We start from the raw sequence: 17,972 nt of genomic DNA, 5'->3' as shown, positions 1-17,972 counted from the left end.
TGCTGAGGGGAGCAGCGGGCGGGTCAGGAGAGGTCTGCCACACCATGTGGTCTCCTCCGGGGCAGGCGGGATTCGAACTTATGCGGAAGTGGCTTTAGCTTCTCAGTGCAGTGCTTTAACCCGCTGTGCCACCAGGGAGGGCCTATTTTTATATTTTAAAGTTAGATGTGTTTCCTATAGACAGCATAACACTGGGTTCTGTTTTTAATCCATCCTGCAACTCTGTGTCTTTTGACTGATGAGTTTAAGCCATTTACATTTAGAGATCATATTGATATACTAGCACCAACATGTACCATTTCGGTCCTTTTGTATTTCGAACTGCTCTTGTTCATTCTCCTGCTGGATTTGGTTTAAGGGTTTCTGGTAGTATCTTTTGGAGTGGGGGTTTAGTCATGACGAAATTGTGGAGTTTCTAGTTGTCTGAAAATTTCCTTATTCTTTCTTCGTAGAGGAAGGAGAGCTTTGCAGGATAGACTATTATTGGTTGGCATTTAATGCTTTGGAGTTTGTTGAGTATGTCCCTCCACTCTCTTCTTGCCCATAATGTTTCTTCGGAGAAGTCTGATATTATCCGGATCAGTTTCCCTTTATAGGTTATTTGTTTCTTCCCTCTTGTAGTTCTCATTATGTTTTCCTTGTCTTATATTCTTGGTAGTTTTACTATAATGATTCTTGCTGTATTTCTCCTGTCATCATGGTAGTTTGGTGTTCTTGCTTCTTGGATGTCTACTTTCATCTCCTTCTTCATATTAGGGGTGTTCTATTATCTCTGTGAATATTTTCTCTGTTCCTTGACCTTTCTCTTCACCTTCTGGGATACCTATAACTCTGATATTTCCTTTCTTTATGGTGTTAGTTAGCTCTTGAAGTGTTTCTTCGTTCCTTTTCCTTTTTACTTCTCTTTCATTTTCTTTTTTTTAATTCTTTTTGTGTCTGTCTTCAAGAGTGCTGATTCATTCTTCCATGTCATCTGTTCTGTTTTCATTACTTTTCCCATCATTCTTTACCTCCTCAGTGGCCTTTTCATCGCTTGCATTTCTTCTATTTCCTTTTTTAATGTCTCATTTTCTTTCTTCAGTTCGTTGCATGCTTGTCTCATATCTTTTTTTCATTTTATTTCTTTCATTCATTTTCTTGTTTGCATTCTTCAATTCCTTGATGGCTTGCCTCATATCTCATCTTCTCTCTCTTTTTTTTTTTTCCTTCTCATCTTCTTTTTGTTTGTTTATCATGATGATTCTCAATTCTCTGTCTGGTAGGGTAAGTAGTTCTTCTATTTCTTTGGTGCTTTCTGATGACTGATCTTTTTGTGTCGAATTTTTCCCCTGTGGACTTGCTTGGGTATTTGTCTTCTTTTCCCAGTTGTGTATTTTCTAATACTTTCTATTTGCTGAGACATGGTGTTGTTTTTAATTGACCAGCAATTTTTTTTGGATGTTCTTTCTGGGATGGCTAAAGGACTTCCAGACACTTCAGCTATGGAGTGTATTCTGAGTTCTGCTATTTTTCCAGCCCCCACTGTGTGTAATTGTGTCTGTCGTCTCAGCGGGTAGCAGTGAGGGGTCTCTTGTGGTGTTCAGCCTCTTCCAGTAACGAGTCCTTGTTTCTGGAAGGTGCCTTCAGATGTCCCTGGTTCCCTCTATGTTTGTAAGTGCTCATGGGGGGCATGATGTATTAGAAGTTTTGTAGGTCTCCTTGGAGCTGGGCCTGTGGTTTAGTTGGTAGCTGGCATTTTTATTTTCTAAGTACTGTGAGCCTTTCTAGCTCACAAGTCTTCTGGCCTCTTCTGTGTGTGTGTGTGTGGGGGGGGTGCCTCCCCCTGCCATAACAGGAGTGCAAGGGAGTGAAAGAGGCTGCAATCCTCCCAGTTGAGCAAGCTGCCAGTCCTCCCTCTGAGCTTCCACGGCTCTTTGTGTCTACTCCAAACTGTCTCTCCCTAATAAGTGCCTCTCTACTGCCTGAGGTCCTCTCACGGAGCCCAGCTGTATCTCTTTAACTCCAGGGTTTTACCACAGTTTTTATGGGTAGATGTAGTAAGCAGGTAGACCCCTTAGCAAGTCTCCCCGTTTGAGACACTTCCTAGGGCCTCTCTATGTTGAATGTGCCCATAGCAGATTGTTAAAGTTTTTGCATTTTCCAGTGTTGGGTCTGTGGTTGAGTCTTGTCTAACCATTTTTTTTTTTTTACTCCCCTTTACCTCAGGGTAAGGTTTGTGAGTCTTGCTGACTACGCCTTAAAAATTGCACCAGGACCATACCCTAATGTCGCCTAGTCTCAGTTCTCTGTTGTGGGGGGCAGGATATGCAGGTAGGGCTAGAGGTACCCCAATTGCCAGTTCATCTTCTCTACCTCCTGGGCTTCGAGTAGAGCAGTTGTTTTTTTTTTTTTTCTTCCTTGTCCCCACCACCCCCATAGTTTGGGATCCACTCACCTAGCTGTGTTTATATCCAGGGCTTTATTGGGGCTGCTGGGCAAAGAAGGGCAACACATCTGTGGCGTATCTGGGCACCTGGGCACTCCCAGAGCTGAGCTGCAGTCTTTTCCCACAATTTGGTTTCCTCTCCCTAGCTGAGTTGTCTCAGTTTATCTCCAAAGCTGTAGCAGGGCTGGGGCAAAAAGCAGCTGCCAAAGCCTCGCTGTAAGTCTCCCTCTGCAGCACTTCCTGGTCTCTGGGCACCCAGGGCGTTTTGTGATCATAGCTCCCCAATTGTGGCTCTCCAAAATTTTTGTTTCCCTCAGTTATCTTCCTTCTAGTGAGTCCAGGATGTTCTCATTTTGGTTAAACTTGTAGTATGTAAGTTTTCTGTCCATTTTTTTTAATCTTAAAATCCTAAAGTGCTTGGAGGCAATGATTTTGGTGGCTTCACTCTGTCACCATCTTGCCTCTCTTCCTTTAGTAAGTGTTTTATAATTATTACTATGCTTCAACGTATATACACTGCTGTGACTGTCAAGACAATTAGACCAGGCATGGCTAAGCCAACACATGAGGCACAGAACACGCCAGGTCTTTTTTACAGCTGTATCCATCTCAAAAGCCACATGTGCATCTCTGCCATGTCACAGTGTGTGTGCAGCATTTTTATCTCTGCACATACTACTGGGAAGCATTTTATAAGGTCCTTGTCCACGTGAAGCTATATAAGTAAATGCATTTATCTCTTATTCCCCGAGAGAAGAACTAGAGAACTCTGAGAAGATGGAGGCTGGAGTGCACTTCCCCAGCTGATCCCGTCCTCCTTGATCTGCTCTCCAGGTTAAGTGAAAGGCATCTGTCAGGATACTAGAAAAGGACTAAGAAAAAAAGTTCTTGGATTTTTTTTTTTTCATTTTTTCCCTTTTTTTCCCTCTGTGTATGTTTTTTACTATGTATTTTGCTATATTACTTCATTATGAAATGAAGATCAAAAGCAAACCTTCTAGGTAATTCAGCAAAAGGCAAAATACGTGGTTTCTTGGTGGGTAAGTCAGCTGTGTCAATTTTCTGCTTAACATTTCTCATTGCCTGGAGTATGTATCACTATTATCTGAGTCACCTCAGGAAAACTAGTTTACAGTCACTCTTCTTACCTTTTTCAGAGGAAGTGTAATATATTCACATATCATCATCTAAGTAAGATCTTAAAAGCCTCCACATTAATTTTTCTGCTTCTCTCTTCTCTTAAACAATAATTATTTGAGTCTTTCCTGAATCTTTTCCCATGTTCTCTCAGGCACCTTAGCTCTAAGCAGACTTATTACCAAATACTCTTATTTCTAACACTATTATTAATTCTAAGTCTTGACATGATTTACCTCATTGAATATTATGTCAAAAATTTTATTTTTCCTGTACCACGCATTTCCTGCATTCTCTAACTGCACTCATATTTTAAGAACGGTATCAGCTGTCTCTTCTTTAGGAAAACTTTCCCAGGATTCCTCATGGAAGTTCTCTTTGTCTTAGTAACTTAAGGCACTTTTATCCTAGAATATGGGTATATATTTTATAAGACTGTAAGTACTTGAGCAAAGCAAACCTTTCCCATAAAGCTCACATTACTACTACAGCTAGTTAAATAACTTAATCACTAAATATATGTATGCAAATTTATACATATGCCCCTCTTATTGACCTTTTTGACTCATCTTGAAAAAGCAGAGTTTTGAAGCAGAGTAAAGCCTGGTTGCTGGCACACAATAGCATTCAATAAATATCACCAAATGCAAAAGTCAAACTCTAAATGGCAAAACATGTAACTTCCTGAAAAGAGTACCTTGCTCTTGGGTGGCGGGCTGTTTGTGCTCTTGTCTGTGTGAATGCTGGTAGGAGATACAGCAGCACCGAGGTTGCCTTGGGGTATGCCTGGGAGCTTTCCTCCTGGAGAAACCTGCATTGCAGCTAGCTGGGCAGCATATAACTGCTACAGAAGAAAAACAGAGACAAAGTGAGAGACAAAAATGACTATCAGTAGTGAAATAAATGCAGATCTCAGAGAGCACCTATATTCAGATGTAGTAACTTTCCTATGGGTATTTTATGTAGTGCCATGGAATATTAAAAAAAAAAAAAAAGTTGTCACCTTCAATTTCATGACTTCCTTCTCAGGGGAAGAGTGAGAGACAACACATACAAGGGATTTCAGCTTCAGTATGTGCAGGAACTCCAAGCAAATAGAGGTCATTCATATTTACTCTTTCCCAATGTTTACAAAAGGCCAAGGATATCACATTACAAAAGAATGCAGCTTCATAAACAAAGTAACTTTCTTATAGTCCATATTGGTTTAACTTTCTTATAGTCCATAGCCCTTCTTTTTTTCACTTGCTGAAATGGTCATCTATAACAATTTTTTCCTGATCATCAGTTGCATACCAATACAGAAGACACTGAGACAGACTGGAAGGAGAGCACACTTGAACAACATTATCTTGTTAGTCTACCTACATTGATAGAAATTAATTGGATGCTTGCCAGAAGCCCACTTTACTTCATGATACATAAACAGGAACAAACCTGAAATTATCTGGAGATTCAGGGTTTAAAAAATACTGTCTACAACTACACACTTTTCTACTAAGCTGTTTACTAAATGACTAATAAGAAATTCTTCAACAAGTCCAACTTCATATAAAAGAAGATTTTACTTTGATAATGTTAACCATAGGATGTAATATCTTAAAGCAAGAAGTTTGTGTTAGATTCAAATAATCACATCGAACATTAAGATTAATGCACTTTTTATGTCTGCACTTAGCAGTTGATGAAAATTTTAAAATCTCACTGAGGAAACAACTAATCAAATATGTATTTCAATATACATACTTATATACTTATTAAAATACACATATAAATTCATCCCCATTTCCCACTTGTCTAGAGATTCCTCTGATAGTTTTTACCATGCAAGCTGAATCATCTGTAATGAAATGACTGATGCTAAAAGGAAAAAAAGGAGTCAAGGAAAAGTAGCATAAGAAAGTTCTCTGGATCACCTTGATTTTTCTCTGAAAGAGAAATTTTAAAGGATTCAACTGCTCAAAATAAATCAGAGGGGCCCTCCCTGGTGGCACAGCATGTTAAAGCACAGCAAAAAAAAGCTAAAGTCACTTTGGCATGAGTTTGATCCCTCCCCTTGAGGTGGCCCAAATGGTGCAGCAGACCTCTCCTGACCCACCTGCTGCTCCCCTCAGCAGTGTACTTTGTCAGTCGGCCTGCTCTGTTCCCCACTCTGTCTCTGGTGAAGCCTCTCATCGCCCCTGCACCTCTAGCCTATACCCAGCTCTGTATGCATATATATATATATATATATATATATATATATATATATATACATATATGTCTTTAAAAACAAATAAGTAAATCAGAGGCCCAGATAAAAGGAATCTCTCTAGAAATAAAATAATGTGAACTAGAGACGGGCATATTCACATGAAAATATGCAGTTATTTGACAGTTTCAGGTACGAATATCTAATGAAAACAATGTTACAATATTTGTAACAAATATGGTTTAATTTTTAATGCCAATTAATGTAAGGCACATTTTAGACAAAGAATAAAACTCAGAAAAGCATATTTACTATCAGTAGTGATTATCTCCCTCCCCAAATCTTTTTGTTGGAATAAGTATATCTTATTCTGATCAGAAAAACAGAAAAAAAGATTGAATTAATATGTCTCAGATTACATAAAGAACAAATGGATATGATGTCAAATATGATGACTAAGAGGGGTCATTTTTTAATCAGAGTAGGTCTGTTTTTCACCTGTCTTAAAAACTTATGCGTCATAGTCTACTAGTCAAAAGACAGTCTTCATCCTGAACTGTTTATGAAGTCATTAAGAAAATCACCAGTTAACCTTTACAAACTAAAAATTAGTCCAGTAGAACATAGGGACTGATACTGAAATTTAAAAATATTTAGGTGTTTTCAAACATTGACTATAAAACTACTGATACATATAAATTTCCATCATATTGCATATTGTATCCTTGTATTTGAATATTATTCTGAGGGTACTATTTCTAGGAGACATGATTTTGTATTAATGGCTTAGGATACATTAAAATAAGGTGTGGCATAATTAGTGAGAAATATGTACAAAGTATTTATTCAAATTTAAATTTGATTATTAATCATTTCTATAATATTGAAAAAATTATTTCCTGTTGTATTACTCAGATGATTAAATGGTTGAACAGTCGCTCATAAAAAAAGATGTTTTAGTGTTTAAATATTAGTCCTTATAGACAGATTTACAACTTCTAAAGCAGTATAAAAACTACTATACTCTCAACACTTCTTCGAATTTAAAGGCCAGAGATAGAAAACACATAGTGCAGTCATATCTATGCTTTCCTCATTCAAATAAAAAATTCATTTTACTCTTAAATATGGAATTAAGGTTTATCTGAGTCAAACTATCCTAAGAATTAATTATAATTGAAATAGAAGAAAATAAAATTGGTAAAGTAAAATCCGTTTAAATACTTCTACAAGAATACTATAGCATTTTCCCAAGAATAGTAGACTATTATCTACTTTACTAGCATAGGTACACAATGCAGTGTAATTTAAGATGAAAATGTCATTAGCCTGTTGTTTAACCAGAGTATAGTTAACACTAGGTGAATCCTCATTCCCCCTCAAGTTCCCTGATAACCTCCCAAGTATTTGGTGTTCTTGGTACAAGGAGACAATACAGACAGCTATCCTCCCCCAACTGTGATCAATTTTCCACTACTCCTGAATCACTACATTTTCCATCAAACACATCTGATCTTTCTGGTGTATATGGTTTCAAAGTGTGAAATACCTATTTCAAAAACATTTTAATTTGTATCAGATATGTGTTATTTAAATTGATAATATATTACAGAAGCATCAAAGGGGCTAAAATTCTGAGACTCTAACATACTCTAGGTTTGAACAAATAAAATAAACCTGAAATTCTAATACTGTTTGAGCCAAATTTCACCATTCATAGGTTAGCAAGAAAATTCAGGCAATTTAATGAAGTAGATAGTAATTCTCTCATCTGGCTATATAGGAAAGGGAAGACAATTCACACCACCAACAAAAATGCTGCTAGAACTAAACTGCCAGATAAAAAAGAGTTAAATATAAGGATTTTTATTCCCTTTCCTTCCCACTCCTAACGCCCAAAGTAGGCAATGACTTTTGTTAAAGGAAAGTCACATAAGATTAAACTGTAAATGATGTTAGTGTATTTTTGACGCTCATATTATTAAGTATGTTTTATATATAAATCTGTGTATATACTCTCATATTTGCACATATGTAACTTTTATGTTTCCAATCATTCCACAAACTTAGATTCATTAGCATTTTAAGCTCCTGTCAGGACCACAGTTGCTATTAGTGGGATAGTTCAAAAAAGGCAAACTTCAGTTCTAATGCAAGTTCTGAGCTATAGTCATCTTGGGAACTGACCTAAGCAACCATTCCTCAATATGCATAATGCATGATAAGTAACTTATACAGGGTTGTAGAGAGAAATAAATCACATAATGTGTGTAAAGCACTTAAAACACAGGGTGAAAAAATACTTTATCAGTAAGTAGGTGTTAAAATTATTAGTGAATTATAACAAGAAAGAAACTAGCTAGGTAACATACATGTGTACTCTGTACCCTATATATGTGGGAGATACAAAACTTTTATAAACAATTTCTTCCTTAACTTAATAATGACAAACATCAATTGATGAAACAAAGTGTGCCGCCATTGTACACCATTGTCAAGGGAAAATCAATGAGCCAGTGCTTTCCGATAGGGATTATTAAAGAGGTAGCTAAGCTGGGCATTAAACAGGAGGCAGCATTCCAGGGAGACTGACTTAAAGAAAGGCACAATACCTGAAATATAAGCTAGTTGTTGCAAAATTACTATACAAAGTGGTTCAGAACAGTGGATGGTGGAAAGGAGGTGGCAGAAGGGGCGACAGCCTACATGAGTGCATGTCCTGAGAAGAGTAAAACAGTCTCATGGGTGTGGGCAAATTTCACCCTATAGAGAGGTGGGAAAGCAAGCAGAGTTTAAACTTCATATGCAGTTAAAAAATGGCCACTCAATGTACGAAAGCAATATACGTGATTTTTAAACTAGACTACAGTTAAGAGAATCAGCTATGAGGGTACTGAATTTTAGTACTCATGATTTTAATGGAAACTGAAGAGATTTTTAATACTTTCCTATAATTCTGCATTTTGATACTGTAATTGAAGATGCCACTCAATTTCAGCAAACCAATCGCTTACAACGTATGGCTTGATCCAAGTGTGTTTCTCTACTGTAGACATGGGTTGGGAGTCAGGCAACTTATGTATCAGACTGAACACAGAGCAAAATAAGACATTTCCACCAATCTCTCCTACTTCACTTTCCTTTTCCTCCCTCTCCACACTGCTCCTTCCCAAATTATAAACTTCATCATATTAGATAGACCAGGTACAGAAGCCATATAAAGAGAATTAAACACAACACTAAAATTATGACCGAAAAAGTCTTTCTTCATTGCAACATGATCAAATATAATGATGCTTCAAAAAAAAAAAAAAAAAAAGGCGAGCTTTGCATTGCCATTATCTGATCGGAACGTGTTAACAGACTGCATAGCCAATATTATTTTTGCTAGTATGAAAATTTTTATGAGGTAGAATCATTTTCTCCAAATGAAACTGCATATCAAACACTAACACATAAAAGAACTGGGGTACGCACTAAGTAAATTTTACACATTTTTAATATTTAATCAAATGAGACCAATGAGGTATCTATAATATACCCTCAGACTTAAATAGGAAGGGAAGTTGAGGTCATTAACCACCCAGGTGACCAAGAAAGCTCTCACTCTGAAATAAGGAACAGTCTCCACAATGTTCTCATATAAGCAAGCACATAAGGAACTAAATTTTCAAAAAAAGAACCTTATGTGATCAGGTTTTATACAACAGTTTCAACAGATCCTTTGAGAACAGGACACACGTTTGGCAAAGCAGAGAAGGACGGGGTTTGAGGAAAACAGCATTCCTAAAGGCAAAGTGGGAGCCTGAAGGATGGGGAATACGGACAAGCAAGGCTACACTGATAATGCTCCGTCAGGACATGTGGGCTTCTGAGGTCCAAAAATCCAGCCAGCAAGATAACAGGATCAGTTTTATGAATAAAAAGTTTGCTTGGAAGAAAATGAACATTGTAAAGCCAAGAATTCACTGATAATAGCATCTTGAAGTTCAAATACATGTACAGAAATGACAGGGACATTTTTTTCCCCCAGAACATGACAAATCTGGCAATAAATGTTAACATCTATCTATCTACCTACCTACCTATCTATCTGATAATGTGTTAACTATTTGGATGAAAGATTTAAATGTTGCCATTTATTATGATTTTTAGCCTTAATTCTGTAAGATTTATTTTTGTTTCCTTAGGCACAAGGGAACAGCAGGGATAAGCCACAGGTGCAAGTGTAAGAGTGTTCACCACAGACAGAGTAGGGAGCAGAGGAAGTGGAAGATCTACTGCTGACGGGGCAGCGGGCAAAACAGGGGAGGTCTGCTGCCATGTGGGTCAGCTCCCTGGCAAGGGTTAGGGGATGCAACTCAGGCCAGTGGCTGGTGATGGCTTGATAGCCCTGAAACTACCCCTATGCTACCAGAGAGGTTATGTGTACTTCTTAGGTTTAAGTCAGACCTGAAAGATACATGCTGTATTTGATGAGAAAAGCCATTGTTTGTTTTTTTAAAGGTAGGTGCAAGGAAAAAGATTTGTGAGGGAAATTCAGAAAGCAATTTCAAGGCTCCATAAGTGTTATCTTTATAGCTTAATTTCAGCTTCTTAATGTAACTTAAATGTGGAGTTTAAAGAGAAACTAATGTACTGGAGAAAATCTTTCAAAACATATCAGCATGTTTCAATGTGAATAAATTTGCTCTGCACATTATTTTTCATAATGTTTCTTCATAGAAAATTATTGAAGCAACTTGACTTTAAACACGGATTTCTTTAACATTGTCAGTTGTTTTTGTTGTTGTTTTTCAAGTATCTTACTAGGACAATAGGGTAAGACTTAAACTTGCTAGAGTGCAGAACAAAAGTGTAAATAGAAACTCATGTGCCAAATTTATAAAAATTCACAATTTATAAACCAAGCTAAAAGCTCTTTAATGTCTCACTCTGTCACTGCGACAAATATCCCTTCAAAATACCCAGAATGATATGGCCTGTCACACCCATTAGGGTGGGTTATCATTCCAAAATAACACATGTTGGTGAGGATGTGGAGAATCTGGAACCTTTGCTGGTGACAATGTAAAATGGTGCAGTCGTCGCTATGGAAAAGAGGGTGGCTCGGCCTCAACCCAGAATTACTATATGGTCCAGACATCCCACTTCTGGATTTACACCCAAAGGAAGTGAAAGCAGAGACTAGAAGAGTCATTTGTAAGCTCAAGTTCATAACCGCTTTAGTGACAACAGTCTGAGCAGAAGCAACTGAGTGACCATCCATGTGGGGTTGACACCAAGTATGTCATCCAGGTACAGTAAGATACTGTTGAGTCACAAAGTGGCAAGACCTTAGGCTGCGTGGAATAAACAATTTACAAAAGGCCAAATACTGCAGGATTCTACCTACGTGAAGACTGTGGAGCAGACACAGAAAGACAGGCGGTTCTGCCAGGGGCTGACGCAGGCTTGGTGGGATGTAATTATTAATGAAAAATTCAGCAGAGGGTGGGTGGTGACGTTTGCATGCACAACACTGTGAATGGGCTTAGTGATGCCGCTGAACTGTACATTTTCAAATGGCTCAAATGGTCAAACATTTGTTTTGCTCTAGGGATGAGGCAGGTGTTGTGCATAACATGGCCACAGCTGCAGAGAATCCAAGTCTGGCAGAAGGCACAGGTGAGCTGGCTCAGCCCTCACCACTAGTACAGGCCCCAGCTACCCAACGCCGGCACCCAGGCCTCGAGCTGACAACACCCCTGCCACAGACCCCACTCCGAAGTCTCCAACACGGTCCACTCTCCTCAGGGAGCAAGATACTTCAATGAGAGCACCTGTTTGCCCCATAGGAAACCCAACTCTGTCTTTGTGGGGCCTTATTCCAGGTTCCAGCAAGGTCTGCTCCCTACTGTCCCACACACCTGCACTGTGTACCCATCTCCAGCAGAGTCTGGGGTTCTACAGACCCAGGTGTGGACATGAGTCCCTAAGTCAACACAGACGTGGAGCACCACAGCCCCACCTTCACTTGGGCTGCAGCTCTGATAATCCACACGCACCACGTATGTGCAATGTGCCCTACCTTCTGTGCATGGCTGTCACTCTTTCTGTATGCAATCATCCCAGGTCGGGTAGATTCATCTTCAGTTCTCACAGATGAAAAGTTAATTCTGGAGACTTTGGTAGGTTTTCACAGGCTTTTATGCTGAATGAGGAACGCAGCGGCTTTCACTCTCAGCATTCCTCTGGTGGTCTCCTCCCATTGCCAAGGACGCTGAGGGACGCCGCCCTTATATCCCAAGCTCCTCCTCAGCACAGGAGCCCCGTTCACATGGGCGCATGCCCCACGCTCTTTGGGCCCAGTGTCCATAAACAGGTGCGCGTGCAAAGCTGCAGGTGCCAGGCATAGATGCTGATTGATGGCTGAGGGCCGCAAAGAGCCCACTAACTTCACCTACCCTACAAGCGGTCATCTGCTCATTCTCCAGGAGCACCGTCCTCATTTCAGTGTAAGAGGGCTGTAAATCTGTGCCACCAGTCGCACCTGCACTCGTCCTCCGCCATCTTACCTCCCAAGGAAGCCGAATTCCACATATTACTCAGATTTCCCATTGCCTGCCCAGATCCTGCCCCTCTGTATTTGTGGCCTGTGCTCCACCTCCCACCCCCAGCTCCTCTGAAGAGAACAGGAAATGATTTTTGACCTAGAAGGTGCAGCTCTTTTAGCGGCGACTCATTTGCAAATGGCTTCTGAAGTGGGGTCCTGTATGTGACACTGTCACAGCCCCACTTACCTAGATTAGCAAGGACATGCAAAATAAAGTTAAAATGAAAAGGTATTCCAGGCAGAGTGAACATAACATGTGACATATTCAAAATTTGTCAGTATACCACAGAGGAAATTGCTCTTTAAAATATTTAGATAATTTAAAAATTTCTTTCCAAATGCATGTATTTATATATGCAGGAACCCTGCATTCTAACAGTTGCTTTGCAAGTTTCGCCTAGACCTTGGGAACAGGTGATGGGGGAAGGTGCCTAGGAAGACCTGCAGAGGTTTTCACTTACCGCCAGTCTAGATTTCCTACTGGGGAGCAAGTTCATGTAAAATCACATGATATGGGGGATCCAGGCTTTGTCTTTGATTTCTTTTTTTTAAAAAGCCATACTAAGGCCCTCCCTGGTGGCACAGCGGGTTAGAGAACAGCACTAAGAAGCTTAAGCCACTTCAGCATGAGTTCAATCCCCGCCTGGGAGGTGACCCACATGGTGCGGCAGACCTCTCCTGACCTGCCTGCTGCTCCCCTCAGCAGTATACTTTGTCAATCTGCCTGTTCTGTTCCCCACTCTGTCTCTGGTGAATCTTCTCACCACATCTGTACCTCTGGCATGTACCCTAGTTCTGTATGCATAAATAAATAAATCTTTAAAAAAAATAAATCCATCCTTAGTAGGCTGAGTGCGAGCAGGAAGTGTATGTATCAAAGAACAAAACAAATTTAACTGAATGGAGGTTAATGTATAGCCATACTATGTCTATGGAACATTATTTTAAACACAGCAGGTTAAGAATTGTGGGACTATGTCAGTGTCTGACTATGCAAGGAAATAACATGAGTGGATAAGGCCTCCAAAAGTCTGGATGTTCCTCTGATGTGCAAAGGTGACTTCAAGATTGCGGGAGAAAAGCCACTGGGGGAAAATACATGTGATCCACGTCAGAAAGGGAATGTTCTGTCATCAGAAAAACCAGGCGAGCTACTTGGAAAAATGCACCTGAAGAAACAAGGAGCTTCCTGACAGGGGCGCCAAGGCAGAAAGTGCTGTAATCAGAACCCACAGCTCTTTCAACATTATCACTCCTGGGTGAAATGTCCTGGAAAAGGTGGAAGACAAAATAAAATGTGCGGTCTTGCTATATTGTGATTTTACCATTAAAAAGCTAAAGCTTCCCTCCCCAGCTCGAAGGTGATCCACATGGCACAGCAGACCTCTCTTGACCTGCCCACTGCTCCCCTCAGCAGTGTACTTCGTTGGTCTGCCTGTTCTGCTCCCCACTCTGTCCCTGGTGAAACCTCTCACCGACACTGCACCTCTGGCCTATACCCCAGTTCTGTATGCATGAATAAGTCTTTAAAAAAAAAAAAAAGCTTTAATGAACATGGACAGAAGTTATCATGTTATCTATGTGGCTGCTATCACCAAATAATAATGCACAATCTTTATGATTTCATCACAAATTCGGTCCCACTCAGTGTGATGTTTAGCAGCCATGAGGGCTGGAGTGTTGAGAGGGTGTGAAGATGGCCTCCTGCTAAAAATTAAAGAATATGTTTGAACTTATTTAAATCTTAAGACCTTTTTTTCACAGGTATGATGCTCTCATGCTGTTCCTGTCACATTGCAGATACTGAAGCAGATAAATGAAGACACATTTCAAGTGTACCGGGTTGTAAAAGGCTTTCTTCATTTGACTACACACCAATAAATCCTGAATAGCTAGGGAAAAAAAAAAAAACAAAAAACATTTTGACTTTTATAACTGAGGTGGTTCCTTAAAGAACCAGGTATATTTGCGAGAGTCATGCAAGAGAACACCAACTGATAGTGTATCTCTCTTCCTCTCACTCCCTCCTTGTTTTTCCTGCTCCACAAGCCATCTTCATGCACTGCACAGTAATCCATTACAATATGTTCCAACATCTGCCTCCCCATATGATGTATGACCTATTCCATTGACCCTTTTTATGCCGCTCCAGACTTGCTGTTGGTTGCTGTGGGAGGATGAATGCACTGCATCCATTCCCGAGGTCACCAACCAGTAAATACATCTCCATTTGGCAAGGTAAGGAGGACACGCACTGAAAAGCTCTTCAAATCTTTTAGATATCAGTGATTATGCTTATATCTTTAATTAGTTTAATTTATGAGGAAAAAAACACTGCTGAAATTCCTTTCAAAGTAACAGAGGAGGAGAAATGCTTATTTACCAGGGGGAAATGTGACCACCAAATTCACCATTTAACACAGGAAAACCAAGCCCTATCAAAAAGACTTCAAAGCAAAAAAGGTGATTTTGGCTAAGTGCACACATGTAAGATTCATTTTTCATTTTATCTAATAGATTGGAGTTGGGGTGTAGGGGTTAAAATCTTAACAAATAATGAGCAATCTAACTCAGTAAAAGACACACAGTGTTGTTAACTCTCACTCAATCAGACTATATCGTATTTTATATGTTTTAAAAAATATACTTGCTTCTAGCAGGCAGGCTCACTGGATCCTTGAAAACACTTGGCATGTAGAGGGAGAGAAATGCAGGAGCCCGGACTGCCTCAGAGGCTCGATGTGCCACTTACTTTGCTAAAAGTCTAGATTCTCTTTCAGGATGACAGTGATGATTCTGGGCACTCACTGGGGACAAGAAAAGTCACAGTGGTTCCACAATCTCCCCAAGCCTAAACAACTTCGCTGTTTCTGGAGTCAGTGTATACCTTACAGTTCTTTCTGTGATACGCCACAAACTTCCCACATGAGTGGCATTGGTGCTCCATGGAAATGCTTCCGAGGGGAAACTTCTATGTGGTAGTTGTGTTTCTCTCTGCTGTACAGGCATTCTCCTATCTGCTGGCATGTGAAACAGGGATTTTCCCCTAAGCTCTGAATTAATGAGAGTTCCCAAGGTCAAGGGTTAGGAGTGAAGGATGATATGAATCATGATGACAGAACCCTATGCTCCCTGAGGGCAGTACTGGGCGCATCTAGGTTTTTCTCCTCTTTTGTCTTGTTAGTGCTAGTTGTTGGTGGGGAGCAGTGATTAGCATTAAACATCTTCCTGTGGATTTCACCCTTATTGTTTCCTTCATTTCCACCCCTGTAAACCTTTAAGTTTTAGAAAATGTCATATATCAATGTATAAATTAGCTATTTAAGTGCATAAATTAAGGCAAATGAATCTAAATTTCAGGAGAAATGTAGACACAGAATGGTAACAACAACAACAACAGCTAGATGCTAGACGATATTTATGGCGTGCCAGGCTCATGTTTTATCTCCAAACCTTGTCTGGAGCCACAGGAGGAATAGGTATTATTCTCATTTTTTGGAGGAAAATATTGAAACCCAGGAAAAACAAAATCACCTGTCCACAGTCATAGAGGTGAAGCGGGGCCCTTCCTGGTGGTGCAACGGGCTAAAGCGCAGTACTATGAAGCAATCTGCACCATTGCAACATGAGTTTGATCCCTGGCCAGGGAGGTGACCCACATGGTACAGCAGACCTCTCCTGATCTTCCCACTGCTCCCCTTAGCAGTGTATTGCGGTAGACCTGCCTGTTCTGTTTCCCCCTCTATCTCTGGTAAATCCTCTCATCCCCCTCCACCTCTAGTCTGTATCCCAGTTTTATATGCTGGAATCCAGCTCTTTATACAGAGCTCATTAGCATAAGTCCTAGCTTACAACCACTATGCCTTATGAGCCTCTTTTCTGGCCATTACAGAGCAGTCGTAGGGCCTGGGGCTTTGGGACTAAGAGCCACAATATTCCACTGCTGTGCCATGAGGCAGGGCCCTAACAGTACTTCTAATAGAAGCTGGGGTCTTCTAGTCATAATGATTTAACTACACATGTAGAACAGGAAGGGATATCCAGGAGGAGAATTTTTCCCCTAGCACTTTCATTGTCTTCCTTCCTGAAAGCCACTGACAGTAAGAAAGAAAATAAGTTTCAGTTTGATAATCTTTTTGCTCATGATATTGCAAAAGCATGTAAGGGAGAGCTATAAATGGCTAGACAGACTGGGAAAGGCTTCCCTAGAAAAAGGATTACTTGGAGGTCAGAAGAACAAGATGATGTAACTATGCACATGAAGTAGGAAAATTACTGATAGAACCACCTTGAGGTGGGGAGAACATGACGGTATGGGGTACTGGACAGAAGCCAGTAAAGCTCCAGTGTGGTGAGAAAGTATCTGGGAAAAAGGTGGATGGAAAGTTATAATAGTTAAAGAAAAAGAATGAGATAATAAGATTACATTTCTGCAATGTCAGTTTAGAAATAATACAGAGATTTGACTCTGGGGTTTACCCACAATACCTTTTATATGGAAAAAAGATTTGCCTAATCATTTTTTTACATGATTTAAAGTTAATTCAAAATCAATTATGCCATAAATTTGGATAATTTTCAACACTGAATCTCATCCTTAAATACTTGCTCTTTCCTGTATAACTTATACTAAGGATCTAATCATGTAAAACTCTACAGTTTGCTTCACAGACTAATCACTAACCTTGATTTTTCCAGACTAGTTAAAAGAACATAAAAGAAGATATATTAAACATGAGCCATTTGTGGGCCCTCCCTGGTGGCACAATGGGTTAGTACGCAGCACTGCAAGCTAGCTGCAGCTGCTTCAGTGCAAGTTCAATCCCATGCCCCAGAGGTGACCCACATGGCACAGCAGACTTCTCCTGACCCAACAGCTGCTCTCCTCAGCAGTGTACTTCATCAGTCTGCCTGTTCTGCTCCCCACTCTGTCTCCGGTGAAGCCTCTCACTGTCCCTGCACCTCTGGCCTGTATCCCAGCTCTGTATGCATAAATAAGTAAATCTTTAAAAAAAAAAAAAAACAGCTGTTTGCACTACCCAAATTACATAACACTCTGAAATCAATTAAAATAAGACAGACTGCAGTCTAACAGGACTATTTACAATATATTTGCACTTTTATCAGAAGCTCTGGTCATCTCAGGCTTCCTTTTCAATAACATAGGACATATATCTCACGTATTACTGAAATAAATCACAAATAACTAACAATTGTAATTGTTGCTTTCCTGCATTAAACCACTGATTCATTCAATATGTTTTTGGGTACCAACTTATGTGCTATGTACTGCTTCAACACTTAGCACATACCAGCAAACAGAAATTTCTGCCTTCCTGAATTTTTAAAATTTTCCCCAAAATATTTGTAAGACTTTAAATATTTCATGATATTTATGCAATCATTGCCCAAAATGTTTCACATGATACCTTGCATTTCTTAATTGTTATAACTGTCATTTCCTATATCTTGATTCATTAATAAATGAAAAATTTATAAGAACTAAAGCCATTCCTTGCAAACTAGTACAACCACTATGGAAAACTGTTTGGAGGTTCCTCAAAATGCTAAACATGGAGCTTCCCTACGACCCAGCAATCCCACTCCTAAGTATCTACCCAAAA

The 17,972-nt window shown here is 39.7% G+C and overlaps 1 protein-coding gene across 6 annotated transcripts in view; it reads right to left on the bottom strand.

Annotated features, from left to right (window-relative positions):
* Nucleotides 1-17,972, bottom strand: part of SOX5 (SRY (sex determining region Y)-box 5) — a 695,778-nt gene that overhangs the window by 74,482 nt on the left and 603,324 nt on the right. For all 6 annotated transcript variants that reach the window (XM_012732907.1, XM_012732908.1, XM_004693212.2 and 3 more), the window contains one exon: nt 4,260-4,406. In XM_012732907.1, coding sequence (XP_012588361.1) covers nt 4,260-4,406 — 147 coding nt within the window. The remainder of the gene's footprint in view (nt 1-4,259; nt 4,407-17,972) is intronic.

This window comes from Condylura cristata, unplaced genomic scaffold (genome assembly GCF_000260355.1).
Source record: "Condylura cristata isolate star-nosed mole 26May11 unplaced genomic scaffold, ConCri1.0 scaffold00036, whole genome shotgun sequence".
In the NCBI taxonomy this organism is placed as follows: Eukaryota; Metazoa; Chordata; class Mammalia; order Eulipotyphla; family Talpidae; genus Condylura; species Condylura cristata.
Note: the sequence above shows the minus strand (reverse complement) of the source record. Positions and strands in the feature narration are given on the sequence as shown.